Here is a 25,816-nt window from a genome sequence, read left to right on the forward strand (position 1 = left end):
CTCTCAAAAGAAAGAATACAATAGAATACAGAATTTAGTCCAAAGGCCAAGTCCTGGGACTTATGAGGTTATTCAGCCCTGAAACAGGAATTGACAGTAAAAAGACTTGAAAGGTGTAAAAGGAGGAAAACCTTGCAGTTGCACAATGAATCAATTGTTTGGAGAGGGTGGAAATTATGATGGAAGTAAGAGAATGCAAACAGAGATACATCAAAGGGAACGAAAGAGTTGAAGCAAAGGGCTATAGGACACTGCAAAGAACCTCAAGTAATGTTTACAGTGCACTGCATGAGGTGCAATGATGGTACTATCCCCCTACAGGGACTATCAAAAGAAATAGCCATTTCCTAGTGTCTGGTGTTGGCCCACTTATAAAGTATAGTACTCATAACACCCTAATATTCTGAGAAATGAAGCAGTTTGTAATAATTAGACATGCAATTATTTTTCAAGATCATAAAGACACCAAAAAGTCTTGGGATACCTGTTGCAGATAATTTTCTACATATGGTTTCAGAGCAGGTAACATCAACAGTGCATCTGCTGTAGGTCGTCTTTCAGGATTGGTCCGAAGCATCACACTGATCAAGTCCTTTATGAGACTGGAAAATGATCTGTTGAATATTCAATTAAAAGAAAGTTTAAGTAACAAGAAACAAAAATATCAAATAAAAACATTAATTTAGCACAGAGGAGTATACATAAACATATGGCTAATGAGGTGGGTTGCTCTAATAAAAAAATATTTCACCTTGCAAATCTACTGAGGTTAGCCACAGATTTGGCTGTTTTATAATTGACAATCATCACATACCGTTTTATGATTGAAAATCATTAAAATCATCAAGTCTATTGAAATGTTCATTAAACCTATTCCAACATCCATGACACATAATATACCATATCTTAGTTTTTATGATAACCAATAAAATAGGACAATGAAACTGTCTCTTTTTACATAACGAAAAACTCATATACTGTATTCACATTTGGTATAAATCACTTCAGATTAAAAAATAATTTAAAATTGTCATCTGCTAGAAACTAGGCAATTTTGATCTTACCCAGGAAGTGGTCTATATGCTCCTCGTAATATCTTGACAACAAGATCTTCAAAATTCTCTGCATCAAATGGATGTCTCAAGGCACAAAGCTCATACAAAATGCAACCTACAGCCCACATGTCGGACTTGTGATTATATGGTCGTCTGCAATGAAGAAACAGAACTAAACCAAAAGAGGAAGACCATTTTGTTATAAAGTAATTACTGTGCATATTGACATTTACATGTATCATGTATCTCATACAAGATATTCATGTAGCTCAATATTAGTAATGATTTTTTTTAAACAGGATAATTCTAAAACACTTTTCCATTATTATGTCTTGTTTAAGATATCAAAAAACATAGTACGTATACTTTCCCTGCATATTTTGCAACTATAACATATTCCTAATTACAACAATCTCACATATTTTGATATTTCTCCTTCATATGCACAAATTAAAAACAATTTACTTTTATTTGATAAATCATAACTAAAAAGTTTGGAAATCACAGAATTATACTTATTTCTGGCTTGACAAATTTTATTTTCTTATCAAAATGTGTTGTTAAATCTAACTTCCTCTGGATTTAACAGAGTTAAAGGAAGCTTAGGTTTCATTTTAATAATATTTCAAGGCAACTAATACATGAAAAATTAATTCATAATTAACAATTCATTACTGAGCTACCTCCACCCAAATGTAATGGAAAGCCTGGTGCAAGTATAATATTTTTGTTTTTATATGAACACATTCATAAGATGAAGAAATCCTCTTAGGCTTCAAGAAAATCAATGTAAATCATACTCACCTTTGACAAATTTCTGGTGAAAGATAATACGGTGTGCCAATTGCAGTTGTGGCTAAATCCTGCTTGTCCCTTAAAAACCTGGCAATCCCAAAATCTCCAACCTTTACAAGATTCGTCTTTGTCAGAAATATATTCTGCGTCTTTAAATCTGTAAATTCCGGAATGCAGCAATACAAAATGCATGTTATTCTGTTACGATACATGTCAAGGGAATAATTGAACTTCTTCAAATAAGATAAAAGTACCAAATCCTTATGATGTTCAAGAGATACTTCTATTCAATAAAACCTTATTTCTTTATAGATTTCAGAATAAAGATAACAAGGTTACACAACATTAAAACTATAAAATGCTGACACATGGACTTTACTCCCCAGCCATATCTCCTAATTCAATAAATGACTCAGTATTCTTCTACAAGAGGAGTCTATTTTCAAGTGCTTCACAATGCATATTGTGAAGGAAATATTTACCTGAAATGGAGCCTAACACTCTTTATTTATGTAAGTTACAAGCAACATTTACTCTGCCTTCTCTCGCCTTTTAACATAGCAGGTCCTAGAATGCTTGTTTCTGAAATTTCTGCTAAATCCCACAGCCCAAGTGATATAACCAAACATATTTAACTAGCAAGAAAATCCCTGACAGAAGTCAAGGCTACTTATATTGTTATAAATTTGAGATCATTTAGTGTAATTAAGCTTATAAAAAATCTAGACAGTGTAAAATATAGCAAAGTTATGTTAGTGGTATAGTTAAACAATTACGGATTGAAAGTCATCATAATATAACTGACCCGCAAGACTGAACTCTAGTCAATCACAATGATCCACAGGGCTTTTCAGATGTTACATTTAACATGATGACCAAAACTGGTTCAGTAAGTTTACCAGGTGGAACCCCTAAATGAAAGCTTAGGTTTGTGTTTGAGATTCATAGTAATTCTACCTGGCTTTCCTGGGGTTATTCTGACCTAAAGAACACAATTCTTGATAAAAATGGTTATCCAGAGGAGAAAGAACGAGAGAAGATTGAATGTCACACTCACCTCTATGTAAAATGTTATTAGCGTGAAGATATTGGACGGCGAAGATTACTTGAATAAACCAGTGCAATATGGTATTTTCAGTTAGAGTCTCGCCCTTTCGTTTTGCTGCTTTCACTTTCTCTGCTAAATCTCCTAAGAAGATGATTCAACAATATTAACTGATGGCAAACCCTCTGTTTGAAGAATAAACCTAAAAAATATGGAGTTCCCCTATCATAAAACTTAACATTACAATTAAAAATACTGTACCAGAATTAGAATGAATGAAGTATAAAATTTAGGGCAAAGGCCAAGCACTGGCACATGTAAGGTCATCCAGCACTGAAAGGGAAATTGAGAGTAAAGAAGGTTTCAAATGTGTAACAGGAGGGAAACCTAGGAGCAGTTGCAGAATGAAACCACTGTTAGGAGAGGATGGAAAGTAAGGTGGAAGAGAGTATGAATGGAGGTACCATGAAAGAATTGAAAGGGGTTGCAGCTAGATGCCAGAGAAATGCTGCAAAGAACGTAAAGTAATGTCTGCATTGCACTGTGTGATGTTTGCTGATGGCACTGACCCCTGCAGGTCTGGGATTAGAAGTGCCTTACAGGCAAGTGCATTACAATGTTAACACTTACAGAAACAAGATAAAACATTGCTTGATAATCATACTAGCTATCATCTTTTCAGAAAAGTTTTGTACTGAAAGTGGTTTACATATCAAATATGAATAAAAACTACAACAAAGCAAGGGTCACAAATGCACAATTTATTCCTAAAAACACCCATGCACTTACCACCATCAGCATACTCCATCACTAAGCACATCGTAGCAGGGTCCTGTAACATGAAGTACTCTTTATACCGAATAATACTGCTGTGTTTACACCGAGCCAAAATTGTCGCTTCAGTTCGCGTCTTTTCCAATTCTTCCTCTGACATCTCGTCAACCTGTACCTCTTTTATGACATACCTAAGGAAAGACATAAAATACTATAAGTATATTATCACAAAGTAATTGATCCTAAAAGTGCAACTTGATCCTCAAAATGGAATGGAATAGAATATAAGATCTATGCCAGAGGCTAGGTGCTGGGATCTATGAGGTCATTCAGAGCTGAATGGGAAATTGAGGGTAAAAAGGTATTAAAGGTGCAAAAAGAGGAAAAAACTTTTTGTAGTTGCACTATGATTCAATTGTTAAGAGGATGGAAAGTAAGATGGAAGAAAGAGAATATGAATGGAGTCACAGTAAAAGGAATGAATGGAGTTGTAACTAGGGGCAGCAGGGAAGCTCCATAGAACCTTGAGTAGTAATGAGTAGCGTGCACTGCACGAGTTGCATTGACGCCATTACTCCCCTACAGGATTGAGCCACAAAATAGGTATACTTTTATCAAAGCGTATTTGACAATTTTAAAGGAAATTAGGTAGTTTAGATCCTGGCATCACATCTACAGAAAATAAATTTCCAAAAACTGTATCATTTATCAAAAACTGCATCATGAGCTGTCTTTAAGGCACCCCACCCAGGATCCTATTTAATATGCCAACTTACTCACCGACGACCAGAGCAAGTGCTTGTGACTAACCATGCCTCCCCAAAAGTACCACGGCCAATGCGGCTCACTTTCTTGAAACGGCTGGCCATTTTTTCAGTCTACAAAAAGAGATACTTATTTGTTAGTTTTCAATGAATGGTCAATTGTTCATATACTTTTTAGACATTTAAAGGCTTTATCACAAACAAAACAATTACACGAGGCTATATATATATTTATAAGTGAATACCAGAAATAAATGACAGCAGGTCAGTACCAAGCTATTTCTACTGTTTATTCAGCATTGTCAGGGAACAAATGAAATACAGTTGGAAAGATGGTTACAAAGTAAACGCAAAGATAAAAAATACCAGATGGTTAATCGTCAAAAGCTTAAAAATCAAGAGGTAATCCAAGATAATCCAGGATCATGCAGTCACAAACTAAAATCATAGACTTAGCCATAAGAGATACTGAAGCTTAGCCATACAAAATCCAAAAAAAGGTATAAAAATAAATATATTAATTTTGTTGCTTATATTTATGAACAACTTTTTTTAATTATGAAGACATCATATTTACACACCTCCATTATTTTTGACTTGATGAAACAAGATTCAGAATACTATTCCTTTCAACTGGATCTTGCTTCACTCCAGTTAATAGAATGATTTCTCATATGTATGAATAATGCCTTTGATACTAGGCCAGTTTTCACAGAATATTGGTGTTGTTTGAATCATTGTTAAAGTGATTTTCCAATTTGTCCATAATATATTTTATCAACATTTTACAAGTTATTTCACATAGCTACCTATGCAGCCAGAAATATCTTAAGTTGAAATTTTTAAAATTCTAGGAATTTCTGAATCCTTTCATGGAAAAGAGCTATGAAAACATTTGATTTAACTAGTAACAAACTTGCATTTAGTAAGTAGTAGGTACTACTATATACTAAAATTCTCAAATTACCATACTACCTATGATGAAAGGTTTTTTAAAATTCAAGTAAGTTTTAAAGCTTTTAACATAGGAAAATGTTGTTTTCAGTAATTGTAACTTAAAAGTTTAGTAATAAAAATGAAGCAAGATCCTTCGTCCTGTGTAGTGGCGCAGTTAAAAGGAATATCATTAAATATTGCTTCAAGTCAAATACTAGTAAAGTACTCTAAATTTAAGTCTTGGTTTGTTTAAACTCAATACCTTCATTCATATATTGTATATGCAAGAAATATACATTAGGAATATAAATTCAGTCTCGGATTTCCGGGCATACTCTAGTCACCTAACCTAGGACACCGAGTCCTACCCTACCCTAACCCAGGACACAGGGGTGCATAACCTGACCTTACATAGGATACTGGGTCCTATCCCCCACTTTAATATAGGGGACTGGGTCCTAACGTACCTTACGCTAGGAATCTGGGCCCTATTTTTGGATGCTGGGTCCCATCCTGTCCTAACCTAAGAATCAATTGGACCTATTCTGCCCCAAGTGTACATTACCCTAGCGGCAACTTTTACTTAGCAAGCAATTAGAAGGTTAGGGCTTCAAAGTTTCAGAAATCATTATCAATATTAAACTGAGCTAATCATAAATTCTTAGTCTTAAAAATGAATTAGGTTATCCTAATCACAATTAGCTACGTTAACCTAGGAGAGCACAGGCTACTAGGTACCTAGGCCTATACCTAACAAACCCAGAGATGTTACGGCATCACATGTCAATTTACTTACGTGGCGTGAAGTAGTCTAAAATCGTAAATTGAAGGTAATTTTCATGAAATAGGGTCAATCTTCTAACATAATTCACAATAATATACCTAACAATCAACAAATACTTCGTCAAAGTCGAACTTGGAAAAAAGCAGTCACGAGATGGTGCTGTTAGTCTGTTACTGCTGTACTGCAACTTTCCTACCCAAAGATAGTCTTTGTTCCTACCTGAGACTTAAAGTTGTTATTTTAACAACATAATAAAAAATTACTTTAAATTATGTAATATCCAGATGAAGGTGGCCCTTAAAAGTCTTTAATGTTTACTCTGTTAGTTTATTTGGTTTTTTAAAATAACAAAATAAATGTCTGAAACCGTAATTTGGTATTTTTTTTCTTCTAAATCTGAGCAAATTGGATAACGTTATGATGAAGATGATTTAATTCTTGCACTTTTTAAGGTTATTTCACTTGTTGTTTTGTACATATTTTGATACGCCTCTCTCATAGCATGTATTTCATCAAGGGGACTTGATTAATTTCATCTAAAATTCATATAAAAATCAATATGTTGCTTTAGTAGCAACTCTGTGCCACTAATTAATTTTGATGTAGTGCCCTTTTTACCGTTTTAAGTTTTCTGTTCTACTGAGCCCATTCAAGATGAAAAAAAAATCGTGACAAAATTTCATTCCTTATAAAATTTCACGTTCCAAGAAAACATGATCATGTGATCAGTAGGCTACTTTACGTTTGTAGATCTGCGGCTGTATGATGAACATTTTCTGATGGGAAACAGAAATCTCCCTCATAACAGAGTTGTATTCCATATATAATTTCATATTTCTGGCAACACGGTGATCAGTGCTAACCAGAAGTTTGTTGCATTAAATAATTGAACACCTGATATAGATTTTTCCATCTGTCCATCCGCCTGAGGTGGTCGCGCATGGTAACACTGCGTTCCGGGCTTTAAATAGTTACGCTACGTGTAAGTTTTAGGTAAATAAAAGGATATCTTGGTGTATATTTGCAACTGAAAAGTGTTTCAATAATTTACTGTGTGTGAATTACACCGTTAATATTCGAAATATGATGTTATTTAAAGCCAGGGACGCAGTGTTACCATGCGCAAATGCTACTGGAGAATGGGTAGATGGAAAAAATCAGAGTATAGTTTCTGACATAAGAACCGAAAGAATATAAATTATATTCTGTACAATATTAATATACTGTTTTTCCAGAAGAGCAAGTCAGATAAATTACAAATGATCATTGTACTTTGAAAGAACAATATCCCTCTATGAGACAGCTTGCAAATTTGAAAATTAAATGAGTAATTGCGTTTTTTGAAAGATATGTAATTTCACTCAGTACTCCCTGGAGTGTTTAGTTGATTTACTCCATAATCCTTAGACGACCCTTTGCCCAATGGCTGCCGTATCATCGTGACGTAGTAGCCACTGACTTGGTTGGGGAAGCTGCTGTCAGGTATTTGGCATTCGTTTGTATTTTATTTAAATAAGGGGCCCAAGGTTTATTTTGCGTATGATAAATGATGATAAATTAGCTAAATAGTTTTATTCAATGATTGTCGGGGAAGCTGAATAGGCCTATTGTGTTGCATTTGAGTAGAGGCTTTAGTGGGTGTTTTTTTAAAATATAAGAATGGCAGAGAAACAAGTTGCAATCACTTTAGGTAGTGACTTAGAATTCACATTGTGTGCGATGATGCTTGATATAATCTAAGCTAATGAACATAGTGAAATTTACGGTATGGTAGGGACGGGTTAGGTCTATAGTAGGTATAACTATTCCGTGGCTAGGTACTTGGCGTCCACCTTCGGGAAAAAGTACTTTAATTCGCTGCCACGAGCAACAGTCAAGAGTTGTGGCCCATCCAGGCAGAACAACGCGACCTGTATACTCCTCTCGAATTAAGTTTTTAATCCCAAATTATGAAATGCCATAATTTAAGTGCTTCTTTGGGAATTGGCGCCGCTAAGTCGCCTCTGTGTCAAAAACAGGATCTACTAGGCTATAGGTATGTCCTTTGGTAAAACTAGGGAACAGCTCCGCACGGTTTATTACTTTGATTAAACCCATTTGGGAACTGGGGTTTCTGGGTGGAGTAAAACATAAGGGAAAGAGTGGACATGCTATTGTTATGATAGCCACTCTTGTTTTAGTTCCGTGCATACGCAAGGTACAGTGGGGCTCAAATCTCATGCGACATGATTCTTTTTGTATCGTCCATATTCTCAGACTCAACGTGATATTGCCAAGTAGTGCTATTTTTTTCTTTTTTTTATTTGTAATGTCATTCATGTCGAAAAGTTTGCGAATTCACAGCTAGGCTTATTTTCCTTATGGTTAAATAGATATGATCCCTTTTATGCATTGGTATAATTCTTAATTTGTGTGATTTGAATTGATTTTGTTATTTTTCTGATCTTTACGTTGCTCAGTTCAAGTGTGGTGTGATAAGGTTAGCAGTGCCAGCAATGAAAGCACACTAAACATGCTCCTCGGATTGGTCAACATAACCATGTCTGCAGCATTATGACAGTAGACCTAATAAGCTCAACAGTCATAACAACACTTTCAATGTAGGAATATGAATTAAAACAAGTTTTCTTTGAATATTGAAGATTTCGGCTGCGTTTAAGCTGCCTGTATGTTGGAAAATGTTTTATAGGCCTAAAAAAGTAATCTAAGCCATCTGAGATGTAATCTGTTACTAATGAATTTATTTGTAGAGATCACCTGTTCTTCGAGGAATAGGAATTACAACCAGTTTTCTTTGAATGTTGAAGTTTCAGGTTGTGTTTAAGCTGCCTGTATGTTGCAAAATGATTTATAGGCCTAGAAAAATAATCTAAGCTTTCTGAGATGTAATCTTTACTAATGTTTTTATTTGTAGAGATTACCTGTTCTTTGAGGAATAAAAGATGATGATGATTTTGGTTATATGGAGAAGATAGTTATTAATCGATATATCATAAGTATTAGGCACAGGATATAGGTACGGCAGCCGTATACCGATCGTGGTAGATATTGGTACGGCAGTGAATTGCGCATGCGTCAATTTCAGACTTCTTGCCGTACAAATAATATAGTGCGGTGAGGGTACGACAGATTCTGTCATTGGTGCCGTATTTGCGCTCTTGACTTGCTGTAGATAAAATGTTAGCGGTATCCGTTTACCAGTTTGCTAATCATACTGTATTATGTAAACCAGAGTTCGGCTTTTAGGTGGGACAGTCACGCTTTTTGAACATCTGTCCCCCTTTTTTCATTTAGCAAAATGTCCCTTCCCCCTTTTTCTGTTTGTTTAGCTTTTGTGAATTTTGTCCCGCTTTTTTGTACTACACAAACAACACTATCCCGATTTTAATGAAATAATGCTAAAATTTGGTTTAACTTTGCCATTTCACTACCTGGTAAATTCTATCGTCTTCTCCGACAGCTGCAATATACCCAATGAAGTGAATTAAAAGAATATTGTAAAGTGTATAACGGCCCTTGCAACTGCCAATGTCGGGCAGAATAAAGGGCCGAGAAAGTCACCAAAGGTACGATGGTAGTGTATATATTCATATATAATCCTCTTTGAATCTCCTCTTCGGAATTCTTTTCAGGGCCGATTCGATCGTTCGTGACCTACGTATATACCATGAATTACCCAATTTTTGAAAGTTTGTCTTCATAGATGTCTATGGCTTTCTTCAGCTCGTTAAAGCCTGAAAACATCTGTTTTTTGGCGAAAACTAATGTATTATTCCGCGGTTCATGCTGTTCCGTCACCATTTTTCTTGCTGTCACTGATATGCCCAAAGACTGTGTAATATACTTCAGTATATAGTCTTTGGATATGCGTGAGGCGGTAAACAAGGGTTCGCGCTTGCGCAATTCACTGCCGTACCAATATCTACCGAGATCGGGGTACGGCTGCCGTACCAATATCCAGTTCGTAAGTATTAATATCAAGGCATATGGAACACTTGTTTTTCAACTGGTTTACAATATTATTTTCTTAAAAGTCCTTCTGCTCGCTTTTGGTGTATAATTTATTCTTTCATAAGGTAACTTGAAGTGCAAGAATGTGTAGATAACCTCATTTGCTTTCTGGCCAGAAATTGTTAATATAGAGATGTGAATGTTAAGTGTAAAGTAAAGAAATCTAACACCTAGGCCTAGGAATAATATCTTGGCTTTGACAAATAGGCGAATATTTGCTAATATGCTATTAGTTTTGAAATATTTAAGAAAGATAACAAATAATTGTATGAAAATCCAAATATTCCTTTAATACATAAAGTAAATGTTTTCAAGATAATTTAATGGTCGCTACTCATTGTAGACCTATTTATATACCAGGTGGTTGTTGTTGCTCCCCTCACACGTTGATATCGGTGGGCGCATTCTACTTTTGTATATACATATTTACATTTTTTCAGCGTTGAGGGTAAAAGCAATCAAATAGAACTATTTAAAATTTTATGTTTGCTTTGGAAGCATTATTAATGTTACGACAATTTTTGTCATTCTTTTTTTTATTTTTTTAACATTTGAACTGAGGTTTGATTGCGACTTCGTTTTGGTCAAATGCTTCAGCAATGAGTGAACGAAAGTTTTGAAAATGTTTTGTAAGGGTTTTTCTGAAATTTGGCTACACGTGACATTTTCTTACAATTTTTAAATATATGACAGATTTCACTCTTATGGCCTTAGTGTATGCAATACTCGCGTTTTTGCATTGAAATTAAAGATAAATATGGAGCATGCTAGGTTGCCAGTTAGTGAATTTTGAACGAAATCCTATGGAGTCATGTCGCATGAGGTTAGAGCATCACTGTACATGGAAGCCATATGTTAAAGAAGGGATTGGCTAAGGAAACCTATGAAAGCAATTCTACTAATCTAACCTAACCTAGTATGCAGGGTTCCTTAGCAAGAGGGCTGTGCCTCCCAGATCCCCTAGGTTAAGGAATCTCCACGTTTTACCAGAAGCTCCCTTATAAAACTGCACATGCACTAAACCATTCGAGGATGACCAGCATACAATAACGTATCAGCTCTGATGTTAAGTACAGGTTAATTACAAAAAATGAAAGGAAATTCTTAAATAACCGAAATACTATATGAAAAACCAATTTCCTAGGTAATACCCATGTGAAACTGTTCCCTAGTTCTGCCAGATGTTTGTTGTGACGTTTCAAACTGCAGCAAATTTGCAAGTTTTAGGGGTAATGGACCCCCTCCCCCATTATAACCCATACTTGTAGGTTATAATGGGGGAAGGGGTCCACTATCCCTAAAACTTAGGAATTTGCTGCAATTTGAAACATCACAACAAACATTTAGTAGAACTAGGGAGCAGCTCCTCACGGGGGTATTACCTTGGAAATTGATTTTTCCCATAGTATTTTAGTTGCTTATTTAGAATTTCCTTACAACTATGGGTGTCCATAATGGGGAAGCTGGAATTTTGCGTGGGGGGAAGACACAAAATGTCTTAAATACAAAGATGTTGTAACCCCTCTGTAACAATCATGTAGTTTCCCATATTTCTGTCTGTGGCATTCAGATTTTTCTTGGCAGGGGCAAAGGTTTAGAACTACATAATGGTATTGGCAGGTTGTAAGTGAAGTAAGCCCCCACCCCCAAAAGAAAATTGTAATTGTTGTTTATTTTGGAGCATTTTTAAGCCATATTAGAGCTATGTTGAGTTATTAAAGCAGCAAACCTGTTCAGCTATTGAATGGGTGCATTTTTCTCTGCTAAAACTCATGAAAAATAGCAAGATCTGGCCAAAATTAGGCAACACTGCCTCTTAACTCGTCCTGTCTGGAGCACTCCTGGCAAGTTAGTTTGTGATCAAGTCTTGTAACTCTTGGTTTCAACAGAGGCCCCTCTGTCTCCCCCCCCCCCCCCCCCCCCCACACACACACACACACACACACACACACACACACACACACACACACACACACACACACACACACACACACACCATCATTCATCACTCTTAACATTAGGGTAAATCTAATGGTGCAAGCTGGAAACTGGTTCAAAACAATAAAAAAAAATAATTGTATGACCAAGCAATATGTGGCATATGAAATCCAATACAGGCAGTCCCCGGGTTACGACGGGGGTTCCGTTCTTGAGACGCGTCGTAAGCCGAAAATTGTCGGAAGCCGGAACATCATCAAAAATCCTAAGAAAACCTTACTTTTAATGCTTTGGGTGCATTGAAAACTGTAAACTGCATTCTTATGGGATTTTTCATCAAAAAAACCTTCTAATATTGATTATTTTGCATTTTTGGTGTCATATATCATCTCCCAGATGAGTGTTGTAGGCGTCATAACCCTGGAAATAACGTCTATTGACAAGCGTCGTAACCTCGGAACGTCGTAAGCCGACACCGTCGTAACCCGACACTGTCGTAACCCGGGGACTGCTTGTATGTAGTTTTTTCTCAAATGCCTTCTAGGTGTGTCTTTCATTGTTTTTTTTTTTTAGACAATGTTTTGTTTAAAACTATTTGGAGAAGAATTTGAGGCTGCCATTAGAATAGTGAAAGAGGAGGAGAAACTATAACAGGAGTTTATATGAATGGCAGGGTAGGAAAGAGAAGGGATGGGTATGAGGAGGTACACAGAGGCCATGGGTTTGGCATTAGAAATAAAGATGGGGATTATATATATATTGGAGATGGCTCAGTTTTGAATTGGCATGTATGAACATATGGTAGACTTGGATAAGTACTTGATAACTTACAAAAGTAGAGGAGAGCAAAGCCAGATAGATTACATCCTGGTTAGTGGAGCCAACAAAAGCAATGTGACGAACTGCAAAGTGATCTTAGGAGAAGCGTTTGTTAAACAACATGTTGGTGGTGTTGGATTTGAAAATGAGAGGTAGGAAACCCAAGAGGAGAAAGAGGAGATCTAGAATTAAGATTTGGGCCCTTAAAGGAGAAAAGGGGGACCTATTTAGGAGGGCTGCGAGAACGAGAGAGATGGCTGGAAGGGGGAAGTGTAGAATTTGGACAGATTGGAAAATATATGTGCAGAATGAGAGAATATGTTTGGGGGAAGTAGAGGAAATGATGGGAAGAACCAGCGGGTATGGAGTGTTGAGAGGAGAAAAGTGGTGGTGGCATGGAGAGAGGTAAGAATCGATTAAAGAAAATCAGAAGCATTTGAGGACTGTTAAGTAAGGTATGCACAGGGTGCAGAGGAATGGTACAGAGAAGAGGAAAGGAATGCGGGAAGGAGGGAAAGTATGGCTGTTGGAAGTTTGGCAGAGCACTTGTATGAAAGACCAGGAACAATATAAGGAAAAAAAGATATCTAAAAGATTTAAAACTTGAAGGATAGAGATAGAAATTTATTGCACAGGGGTGAAGACATTAGGAAGAGAGGGAGAGAGTAATTTGAACAACTTTTAAATACTGAAAATAAGAGAGTGAGAGAGAGAGATGGAAGCACAGAGGATAGAGGGACAAATGATGAAGTCGGTTGGCGTGTTCCGCTCAGACCTTGGGAGCCCCTCTGCATTCTCTTTGCTCTCCCAGTGTTGCCACTTCACACATTGGTACAGGCGGTCCCCAGGTTACGACGGGTCCGACTTACGACGTTCCGAGGTTACGACGCTTTTTCTTAAATATTCATTGAAAAATCCGCCCTGGGTTACGACACTTCTTCCGAGGTTACGACGCTGATGCTTCCAACGCTCCGAGTTAACGACGCTTTTAAAAAACGCATACTATGATAAGAATCCTTTACAGTTTAGCACAGTATATTAATAAAAATAAGTTTTTGGTTAGATTACAAAAAAAATTTTGAGGTTATGATGATTTTTGACACTTTTTATGTCATATTTTTTAAATTTTTTTAGTGACGCCTCATATGCGGAACTAGTTTCCGAGCGAATGAATACACTAGCTTGGGATGCGCAGTTTATAACAGTCCAAAAGCGCAAATAATGAAAAAATCATTGCATGTTTCCAGTATACATAATTAACAAAACTAAGTTTCTGGTTAGATTACAACGCAAATTCCAAGGTTACGACGGTTTTTTATGCCTTTTAACGATACCTCATACGCAGAACTAGTTTCTGAGCGGAGGGCGCATAAATTAATTTGCGCTATTAAACTGTATTGTAACCATAGTCAAGGATAAGGAATGCATTTTCAAACTATACATATCCTTTAATACAAAACAGCAAAATATTGAAACATTATTTCACTTAAAGAATCCATTTATACTCTACTTAGACTTGGATATAAAAACCAGTGTTTCTCTCTCTCTCTCTCTCTCTCTCTCTCTCTCTCTCTCTCTCTCTCTCTCTCTCGGCTCTCGTCTCTCTCTCTCTCTCTGTATTTTCCGACGAAAATAATCACTAATTAGTGTATTTTGATGTTTATTTTCATGACTAAATACATTTTTATAATACAAAAATGATTTACTAATTTTCAAATATTAATTTTGATTAATACTGTATTAGTAAGTTTAATAAGTTGAAATGATATCACATAATAAAAATAATAATTCTCTCTCTCTCTCTCTCTCTCTCTCTCTCTCTCTCTCTCTCTCTCTCTCTCTCTCTCTCTCTCTCTCTCTCTCTCTCTCTCTCTCTACTACAAAGATGTATGTTTTTTTTGTATGATAAATAAATGATTTACTATTTTCAAATAATATTAATTTATACAGCAATAATATCAATTCATTAAAGAAAATACCATAGTGATTAGTAAGATTTTAGCTTATATTTAAAAAATAATGGAAGAATGAAGGAAATCCCAGTCTTCTTCCAGTAACCTTTTCTCGAGATCCAGGAGCGGGAAGTGCGCTCTCTCTCTCTCTCTCTCTCTCTCTCTCTCTCTCTCTCTCTCTCTCTCTCTCTCTCTCTCTCTCTCTCTCTCTCTCTCATTTACTGAGACTCGAGATTTTTTATGTACTTGTACTATTTGTTTTTAATACTTTCAAATAATAATAATAATAATAATAATAACTGTAATTACAAAATTCATATGTGATAGTATTTTAAAGAAATACAATATGTATTAATCTATCCATGTCACTTTTAATTAAGGTTAACTCTCTCTCTCTCTCTCTCTCTCTCTCTCTTGCCACACAAGATGATAATGTGTCATAGTGGTAACTCCCTCCCTCTCGCTGGAAGTGTTATAAGTATTTTTTGAGAGAACAGAGAGAGATCTCTCTCTCTCTCTCTCTCTCTCTCTCTCTCCTCTGTCTCTCTCTCTCTCTCTCTCTCTCTCTCTCTCTCTCTCTCTCTCTCTCTCTCCTCTCCTCTCTATCTCTTTTTTACCGAGATGAAAGAATTTTTATGGTACTAGTATGTAAAATGTTTATTGATAATTTCAGTTATTTAATAATAATAATAATAATAAAACTTTAATTACAAAATTCATAATGGTCTTATTTTAAAGAGATGAAAATGACCTTTCCATTTCACTTGTAAGGATAATTCGTTTCTTACTGAGATGAGAGAATTTTTATGGTAGATGCATGTGTTTATTATATTTTCAAATAATATTAATAATAATAGAAGCAGTAATAATACGATAACCGTCTTTTTCTGTATCAATTTCCCTGCCTCATAACTCCAGTGACACTCGGAGCTTAACAATGCCATACAATGGTCAACGAATTTAATGGTTTTATGTAATCTCTCTCTCTCTCTCTTCTCTCTCTCTCTCTCTCTCTCTCTCTCTCTCTCTCTCTCTCTCTCTCTCTGTATTTTAATGAAAATATACAGTAATTTGTGAATACACAGTGTTGCACATGAAAAAAGTAAATTAGTGATAATTTTAGAGATACGGCCCTAAGGAAAATTGCAAATTAGTGAAATTTTCCCTGTGGACATGTTTTCAAGAACGTCGTTCCGGCTTACGACGATTTTCGGGTTACGACGCGTCTTAAGAAAGGAACCCCCGTCGTAACCCGGGGACTGCCTGTATATACCTCTTCCAACTTGGTGGTGCTGTGATGGAAGTTTGGAACCCAGTGAGTTCTGACAGCAATGTGCTCCTTTCAGAGCCTGGGAGCCCCATCTGTGTAGCAACTATCTAGGGGTTGTTCCCCTCCTGGGTTGGTTGGGGCAATGTCATTTTCTTTTCCAAACTCAGATGCAAAGTTTACATCATTATTCAGGGGTACCATTTTAGATGGACGGCATTCTCCGATGTAGCCTTCGTCGTCTTCTGTGGTGTCTCGTTTCCTTTTGGTGTCAAGTCATCTGATGCCCTTCACTTTGGTCCCCCTTTAGTCATGTATAGGGAATAAAATTATCATCATAATTTTGTTTGAATATATGTTTAACCTCGCTCTGACACAGTATTTTATGCTTTTGTAAGAGTAGTCTGCTCTTGTGACGTCATGGATGGGATTATGACAATATGGCTACTTCTTATGACAACATAGTTTGATCTATTGATTCAATGTCTAAAGAGAAGTACAACCCTTCTGCTATCTCAGAAGTTGGGGTTTTTGGGAATTTTTTAGGTGGTTTCTTCTCGTGTATGTGTACTGTGAGACCCTCCAGTTGTACTAGAAGTCAAAGAAGAGAATCCTTTTGTCATCATCATCTTTGCCTTCTATCGGTGCGCTCCCTCGTCTATGGACTGGGTTTTTTTTCATGTCGTGGGTTTCTCTCCAAGACCCTGTAACACAGCACCAGGTGCACGGCAAGTTGGAGCGGTAACCGGTGTCACAGATACTAGTTCCAGGAATATTCCCTCAACTAGTATCTCCTCTGCCCTTGGTTCTGTGGACGCTTGGTTAGAGGGAACGATTAATGCTTGTCCTGTACATAACTCGGCAGCTCGTCCAAGTTCTTTATTATCTTCAGAAATCTGAGTCTGAGGATGCTTGTTTCGAGTGTTCAGCTTTGGTTGGGGGTTCAGCTTGAGCAGCACATTCAGTTTTCTTCGGAACTCTGAGCTGATGGTTCTCGTGAGATGGTTCAAGATAGAAGCAGCCATGGAGATGCTTGCAGACCTTCCAACCAGAGAGTTGATGCATTTTCCTTCATTGGACATGAGAGATTCTGGACATATGGGGACGGGTTTCCTTCATAAGCTTTGTCGCCTTGACGCTCACACATTCGTGACTTATTATACAAGGACATGACCAGGTTCGACGATAGTCTTCCGGTGAAACTAGGGTATCTAGCCAAGGAATGATGCTTTTTCCTTCAATGTACATGAGCAATTCAGCCCGGCCATGGACGTGTTTCCACTGTAGGACTATTGTTGGCTTGATGTTCAAACTTCAGTTACTTTGGTCACCATCTTTTTAGAACACCATGGACACGAGAGTTTCTGGACGACCATGGACACGTGTCCAGGCTTAGACTGTTGTCTCTTCGTTGACTAAACTTCCATGACTTAGTCACAGCGTTTCCAGAACTCCTCCCTGTTGATGTTCTCCCAGAAGGCCCTCTGTTCGTTGTTCCAGCTGTCATGTCCATGAAGACATGCATGCGTCGGTTATGTGCAGTTATTCTTTTAGTCTGCCTTCAAGCCTCATTCCTTAGCACCTCTTGTCTCTTTGGAAAGATGGCATTTTGACATTCAAGGTCACACATCCTTGGACAGGACTATATGGCTGTAGATCAACGCACGGAAGTATGACCATATGTCTACATATGGCTATCATTCAGGAGGGGAAGTTGTCTCAAGATGGAGTGTCCGGGAATAGACCATCGACCTTATCTATGGCCATATAACACATCTGTGCAATGCCTTTTGGTCACGGTGATGGCAATGGACTTTGCCTTAGTAACCGCCAATGGACGTTGCCATAGTAATGACCAGTGGACGTTTCCTGTCATCTTTCAACTTTTACGTCCTTCATAACATAGATTGGTGGTGTATTTCTCTTAAGGTAAATGAATTTGTTCAGTCACACTCATAAGGCTGTCATTGTGATTGTGGGAAGGACAGCTTTTGTGTTCAGCCAAAGACTTACACCTTTCTCAGATAGGAAGAATTCTCTTGTTTATGTATATTCAAATTAGGATTGTTCCTACGTGAATATTAACTAGACTTTCTATGCGAAAGTAGTTACAGGTAGTCAGTAGGTTGGGTCATTTACAGTGAAGTTCTGTAGAACCATTCTACCTTATGCATACAAAGCAGGAAGCAATTGATTCTGATCGTACAAGGTTTTTTTCTGGTGCAATTGGTATTATTTTTTAACTTCATAGATCTTCAGATCAGACCACCTCAATGAGTAAGGTCAGGTTAGGTACTAGAATTTAGACTAAGAAAGACTAGGAACACCTCCGAATTTTCTTGGCCATAGAAGGATGATCTGTTTTTCACGAACTTTTTGGGATTAGGGTTGGTGACTCATTTAGCCTAGCCTAAGTAGTTTGTTTTTAGCCTATCTGTATCAGCTTGGCCTCGCCTAAGTAGTTGTGTTCTTAGCCTAGTCTATCTGGTTTAAACCTATCCTTATCAAACCTACGCTCCAATATCCCGGACCAATATCCCAGAGCTTGTTGTTCTGGTTCATGACTTCTACAAGAGGATGATTTTCCCATTCTTTTAGAGTTTGAGATTGAGTTAGGTAGTTCCTGACTTAGCCTAGCTTTATATATCCATGTATAACCAGACCGGTACTGTGCCTCAGTATCCTAGTCCTTATTTTCTTTAGAGGAATCAAGATCTGTCTTTAAGCTTGATGTTCAGTTGCTCAGGAACGACACCATGGTGGTTCCTTAGGCAAAAAAAAGGGGGTGGGGTTGTTGTCCTATCATCTTACAACATCTCTGTTGACAATGCACATTCCATTGGCGGTAGATCTAAGCCCTTATTCCGCAGCGAACTAGACTATGCCAGTTGACGTTTTTCTATACAGTTTTACCTCCTGAACAAGAATTTAGGATAATATTTTTTCGGCCAGCTGTAATTAACATGTAATTTACCTTTGAACTCTATCCTACGGTAAGGGGGACCGATGGGAATGCGGGGTTCTGGGTGGGGCAAAACACTTGGGCGAATTATGCCGTTCAACTGTATCCTACGGTAAGGGGGACCGATGGGAATGTGGGGTTTGGGTGGGGTAAAACACGGGGAAGGTTTTGTAGTGTTATTGTGTCATTTCCTCTTATTTATGACATTTGAAACACGAAATACAAGCTTAAATAAAGCAATAAATAAACCAATAATGGAGCCGTTACATAGCCAAAATCACTTATTGATACTGCTATTACGACGCCGAATCCTACTACGCATGCGCCGAGATATAAGGGAGCTTTTAGTTCAGACACCAAGTTCCTAAGGAGATAAATGATGGGGGTTTTTGTAGGGGGTTACATGTATTTAACCAATCATGATGCATTATTAACCCTACGTTGCGATAGGAGACTTTTGGGGAGGATTCATGCATTGTTACATATATTCCTTTTCCTCATTTGTTTTGTAATTCTTTAATATCATTTCAAGCTTTTATTTGTTCCGTTTATCATAGTATTGTTTAATATGTGCACTGACTTGTTCTCACTTCATAATGTTGCCTTATATACCTTACAATATTACGTTATAATTGAGGGCAGGCCACTGAAACTCTTCTGAGGGGTGGGGCTAGAAGGCAGTTTTGGGACGTTTCAAGACCTTTCTGTCAATGACATGAAATTGATGGTATTACATTTTTTGAAATTGATGGTATTACATCTTTTCATTTTACAGACATTCCAATTCACACATGCATTTTTTCTCCCTTCTTTTTTCTATATTCACCTTTACGTGCCTGTCTGACCCATAACAATTACTTGTTCTATTAGCTTAGGTTGGTTAGCTTATGATCCTAACCTCTATGTTACACTTCTAAGTTTACCATCCTTTAAGGGGGGTAAGGCAACATGTTCTACTAGGTTAGGTTAGGTTACGATCCTAACTTATATGTTACACCTCTAAGATTACCTGCCTTTAAGGGGGGGTACGGGCGGTCAGGCAACATGTTCTACTAGGTTAGGTTAGGTTAGGTTACGATCCTTACCTATGTGTTACATTTCTAAGGTTTGTTAGGTTACGATCCTAACTTATATGTTACATTTCTAACATTACCTTCCTTTAAGGGACCCCCCTGGTCAGGAAACATGTTCTACTAGGTTAGGTTAGGTTGGTTAGGTTACGATCCTAACGTATATGTTACATTTCTAACATTACCTTCCTATAAGGGGGGTACGGCAACATGTTCTACTAGGTTAGGTTAGGTTAGGTCTTTTAGGTTACGATCCTAATCTATATGTTAAATTTCTAACATTACCTTCCTTTAACCCTTAAACGCCGAAGGGGTATATTAAAAACCGTCTTCCGTGTGCAGAGGGGGTCTCTGAGTGAGCGCGGAAGCTGAAAAAATATTTTTTTTCAAAAATTCACAGCGCGCTTAGTTTTCAAGATTTAAAAGAGTTCATTTTTTGGCTCCTTTTTTTGTCATTGCCTGAAGTTTAGTATGCAACCATCAGAAATGAAAAAAATTATCATTATCATATATAAATAATGCGATATATGATAGCGCAAAAAAATTTCATATATAATTGTATTCAAATCGCGCTATGCGCAAAACGGTTAAAGGTAACAAGTTGATATTTTTTTGTTGTAATGTACACTAATTATCACAAAATGATGCATGAATTCGTAACTGACTTAAACAAATATTATTTTCAAAAATTCACCACAAATCTAAATATTGTCCTAGAGACTTCCAATTTCTTTCAAAGTGAAGACAAATGATTGAATATTACTATACTGTAAGAGTATTAGCTTACAATTGCAGTTTTCGACCATATCTGACGAGTTAAAGTTGACCGAATGTCGAATTTATTTATATATTTTTATATGCAATTATTTCGGAAATTAGAAAAGCTACAACATTCAAATATTTTTCATTTTATTCTACATGAAATTGCGCACATTTTCATATATAAAACTCTATGAAATGCCTAATATGAAATGGAGCAAATATTCCGAGAATGCAATGTACGCATTTCGGAGATTTGTGGGGGAGAATCTGCGCGTGGAGGGAAGGAAAGTTTTTTTTTTTCTTTAATTCACCATAATTCTAAATATTGTGCTAGAGACTTCGAATTTGTTTCAAGATGAAGATAAATGGCCGAATATTACTAGACTGTAAGAGTTTTAGCTTACAATTGCGTTTTTCGACCATTTCAGTAGAGTCAAAGTTGACCGAACGTGGTTTTTTTTCTATTTATCGTGATTTATATGCAAATATTTCGAAAATGAGGAAAGCTACAACCTTCAATTATTTTTTATTGTATTCTACATGAAATTGCGCACATTTTCATATATAAAATTTTATGTAACGGCTAATTTAAAATGGTGCAAACATTACCACAATCGCACGTATGATTTTTTCGGAAGAGTTACCGCGCGGACGTAAGGAAAATGTTATTTTTTCATAAATTCACCATAAATCGAAATATTGTGCTAGAGACTTCCAATTTGTTGCAAAATTAAGGTAAATGCTTGAATATTAGTAGAATAAAAGAGTTTTAGCTTACAATTGCGTTTTTCGACCATTTCGGTAGAGTCTAGTTTACTGAAGGTTGAAAATGTGTCACTTATCATTTTTTATATGAAAATATTTCAAAACTGATAAAAGCTACAACCATGGGTTGTTTTTAGTTGTATTGTGCATGAAACATATTTCCATATATAAAACTTTATATAACGGCTAATTTAAAATGGTGCAAACATTACCACAATCGCACGTATGATTTTTTCGGAAGTTACCGCGCGGACGTAAGGAAAAAGTTTTCATAAATTCACCATAAATCGAAATATTGTGGTAGAGACTTCCAATTTGTAGCAAAATGAAGGTAAATGATTGAATATTACTAAAATATAAGAGTGTTAGCTTACAATTGCGTTTTTCGACCATTTCGGTAGTCAAAGTTGACCGAAGGTTGAAATTTTGGCACTTATCGTTATTTATATGAAAATATCTCAAAACTGATAAAAGCTACAATCATGAGTATTTTTTTGTTGTATTCTACATAAAAATGAGCACCTTTTCATATATAATACTCCATGTAACAGCTAATTTAAAATGGTACAAAAATTATGTCAAAGTGACAAAATAATTTCTGAGATGTGTCACAGATACTTTTTAATGCGGCAAGAAAGAAATTCGCGCTTGCGCGCCTGCGTAACGATTGTAAACAAAACAGCACCTTTATCCGTGAACTCCCAGCATCCCCCAAGGCGCATGATTCAAGAGTTTTCGGCTGGTAGGCCTAAAAGTATTTTTCCGCGAATTTTTAAATAACTTTTGTATGTCGACGTAAAATACGTCCAGTCGGCACCCGAGAGGCAAAAAATGTCGATGTAAAATACGTCCAGTCGGCGTTAAAGGGTTAAGGGGGGTGTACGGGGGGGCCGGAGCCACCCCGGTCAGGCAACATGTTCTACTAGGTTAGGTTACGATTCTAACCTATATGTTACACTTCTAAGATTGCCTTCCTTTAAGGTGGGCTTTGGGGATGGGGGGAGCCCACTGGTTTAGGTTACACAATTTTTACAATTGTCCTCAACATTTCTGGTTATGTTCAATCACCCCCTGAACTGGCAACACTGATCCTTGAAACTTGATAATATTCTATTCATTATTCACTAAAATGTTCTTAGACTTGTACTTGATAATTTATACTTAAGTACCAGATGTAAAAAACCGTGTATAGATATATAATACGTATATATTTTCATGTATGTATGCATTATTAGCTCTTATGTAAAATGTGTCAACCAGCCAGATGGCAGAAGCACTCCCAGGCACCTCCACCTCCTCCGGCCCACATTACTAACTCGACTCTGCCCTGTACATGTGTTAACTGTTTCGTTAGTTATAAGGACATTTCAGCCCATTACTCGGGGCAGTAGGAAAGGTTGGTAATATACTGTCAAGATCACGGCAGTGGCGTACTTTAAAAAACACTTCCACGACCCCAAGACGAGGCTCCATGCCTTCGTGAAAGTGGCTGCTGAACTCTATCCTCCACCTCTTTAAGGTAAGGTTCCTAATCTTTATGTACTTTGTTATATTGTGTTTTAGTGTTCCAAAGGTTTAGTGCTTTTGATGTCGGTGATATTTAGTGGGAATTATTTACCACCATATCCCAGTGTGGCTTTGCCAACTCGTACCTCTGCCTTCCTCTTCCGGTAACCCCCCCCCCCAAAGGTTTAGTGCTTTTGATGTCAGTGATATTTAGTGGGAATTATTTAACACCATATCCCAGTGTGGCTTTACCAACTCGTACCTCTGCCTTCCTCTTCCGGTAACACCTCCCCCCCCCACCTTTACCGGACATAAGGCTCCCTGTTAGTTACGTATCAGACAACCCCCTACCAGCATTCAAATATGGCAGTTTGTTTAAGTTTCATGGCCTCGAACCAACACTTCGAAGATTGTTCAGTCGAAGTAGACTATGGCAATTGACGTTTTTCTATGTTATTTTGCTTACTTTACAAGAGTTTAAGGTTATATTCTCCCGGTCGACTGTAACTAATCTGTTATTTACCTTTGAACTCTGAAGTTGGTACATCGTACCCCTTGTACTGTCATGTAGTCTTCAGAGGTAAATTACGGTTTAATTACAGTCGACCGAATAAATATCACTTTAAATTCTTGTTCAGCAGGTAAAATAACATAGGAAAATGTCAACTGCCATAGTCTACTGTACTGCGGAATGCGGACTTAGAATTACCCCATTGGCAGTGCAAGGATGTCTTCTTTATCTATAGCACGAATTCCTTTGACAGTGTACAAGTTGACAGGAAGGTACTTGGCATGTATCTGCACCAAACATCTTGTCATAGGACATCCCCTGGGATTATCCAATCATCTCTTTCTACTTGGGGAAGACCCATGTTAGACCTCTTCATTACATGGTTAAACAGAAAGCTAGAGATACCCTGTTTGGTGGTCCCAGATACGTTCGCTGCGGTGGAGGATATCCTTCAGCATACTTGGGACAGCCTGGAAGTTTACGCCTTCCCTCCATTCTGCTTGATCTGTCATGTTCTGAACAGAGTACAGTCGACCCCTGCTGTTTGCAGACTCATGATTCGTGGACTTGCCTATTTGTGGATTTTTCTGCGGACTGTTTATCTTAGTCTCTTCGCTTTTGCGAAAGACTTTTTGTTTCTCCTTACGACTGTCATTCGTAAGTATTTCTGGTTCCTTCCATCTCCTATGTGATATCTTAGTAGAGTGGTTCTTGATTCAAACACATAGTTGAAAAAAGGTATAACAACTTTATTCTGTAACTCCATACTGAGAGATGCAGTTCGGTCGGGAGACCGATATGTTTGAATGCTGGCACGGAACTGCCATTCTAAAGCATCACGTCGATAGCGGAACATTAGCTATCTCAGCGATTCATATAAAAACATACGTAGTCCGCCGGCTCGGAAGTTACAAGTTTCCGGCGTAGGTTAACAGGTCAACCGCTTCCCATGGAAGTTGTTGTGCAAAGTTATCAGTAATGCAAAACGATGACAATGTAACAGATTTAAACCAGGCTACTGCAGACAGCGCATAGCGTAATTCCTAGATCTGCATTGGTCACGTAGGACCCTCCTAATGCCATGACTCAGGTTGTGGGTTTTTAACACAGATTATGTAATTCAATAAATGTTTTTATTACATTAGGCTCGGTCTGCTACCATTCAAGCCTTGAATAACAAAAGTTACTTTAAACATTGTTTCTTAGGAGCGTGCTCGTAACATATGTTTAGGTATAAACATAATAAGTGATTAAATGCATAAAAAGGTTCTGTTACATACCCTTTTGGCATATTCATAAACAAAGATAAATGCATGGAAAATCTAGATCCATGTTTGGTAATAAAAAATGATTAGGTACCCAAAAATAATAAAAAGGTAAAAATCAAAAGATTAACATGTATACATGATTAATATGATAATAGGTAAACCTGATTAAGAATAGTGGTTACTGATATATTATGTAATAGGTAACCTGATTAAGAATAGTGGTTACTGATATATTATGGCATGATCATGGATAATTGTTAAAGAGTACTTGTCACTCTTTGTAATAGGTAAATATAATTGTACAATTGTATAATAGTATAATTGTGTAATTGTGCACAGATGCAATATATAGGGCTGGTATATTTTATTAGGTGCCTGAAAAATACCTTTAGGAGTATATTAATGTATAATATTGGGCTATAATATTTTATTAGTGCCCGGGAGATACTTTAACTGTTCAAATGCAAAGGCGTGAGTCTTTCTTGTCTTACATTTTTGCCAGCATACAGACCGCTTTTCACACACACAACACAATTCCAGACAATTTCCCTAGGCACAAAATGAAGTGGCCAGTTTCAGGCGGCCCTAAACTCAAAACGACTTGAGTTTAACAAGTACGTCATCTAGACGGGACAATACGTTTCCTTGGAGATCCTTCTGTTTACGCCTCAGCCTACGCCAAGTAAAAGATGTTGACGGCGATAACCAATATGGCCGTCACGCTGAACACGGCCAGCAGAATGTAGTAACGAAGATTTTCTCCACCTGCATAAGTCGGTGACGCGTGGTTCATCTCAGCCAGTTGCGTCAAACGATGAGCCACCCGTGCCTT

At 37.1% G+C, this 25,816-nt stretch overlaps 2 protein-coding genes across 3 annotated transcripts in view; one reads left to right on the forward strand and one right to left on the reverse strand.

Annotated features, from left to right (window-relative positions):
• Positions 1 to 454: 454 nt before the first annotated feature.
• LOC135210389 (serine/threonine-protein kinase Nek1-like) lies at positions 455 to 6,318 on the reverse strand. Its single transcript, XM_064243294.1, has 7 exons — positions 6,166 to 6,318; positions 4,450 to 4,547; positions 3,685 to 3,860; positions 2,908 to 3,039; positions 1,860 to 2,007; positions 1,065 to 1,208; positions 455 to 614 (listed from the first exon to the last, which is right to left on the reverse strand). Exons 2-7 carry the CDS (start codon positions 4,536 to 4,538, stop codon positions 455 to 457), a joined length of 849 nt encoding a protein of 282 aa, XP_064099364.1. The 5' UTR covers positions 4,539 to 4,547; positions 6,166 to 6,318.
• Positions 6,319 to 7,554: 1,236 nt separating this feature from the next.
• Positions 7,555 to 25,816, forward strand: part of LOC135210215 (fibrillin-1-like) — a 179,911-nt gene continuing 161,649 nt past the window's right edge. For both annotated transcript variants that reach the window (XM_064243051.1, XM_064243052.1), the window contains exon 1: positions 7,555 to 7,635. The gene's annotated coding sequence lies outside the window, so the exon portion shown is untranslated. The remainder of the gene's footprint in view (positions 7,636 to 25,816) is intronic.

The sequence above is a fragment of the Macrobrachium nipponense genome, chromosome 39 (assembly GCF_015104395.2).
Source record: "Macrobrachium nipponense isolate FS-2020 chromosome 39, ASM1510439v2, whole genome shotgun sequence".
Taxonomy (NCBI): domain Eukaryota; kingdom Metazoa; phylum Arthropoda; class Malacostraca; order Decapoda; family Palaemonidae; genus Macrobrachium; species Macrobrachium nipponense.

Excerpts from the sequence above, each read along its gene's own strand:
- LOC135210389 (XM_064243294.1), bottom strand. The coding sequence starts at position 4,538 with ATGGCCAGCCGTTTCAAGAAAGTGAGCCGCATTGGCCGTGGTACTTTT. Across the intron at positions 2,008-2,907 it reads TAATAACATTTTACATAGAG|ATTTAAAGACGCAGAATATA; the intron begins GTGAGTGTGACA and ends CGGAATTTACAG. Across the intron at positions 1,209-1,859 it reads TCACCAGAAATTTGTCAAAG|ACGACCATATAATCACAAGT; the intron begins GTGAGTATGATT and ends TCTTCATTGCAG.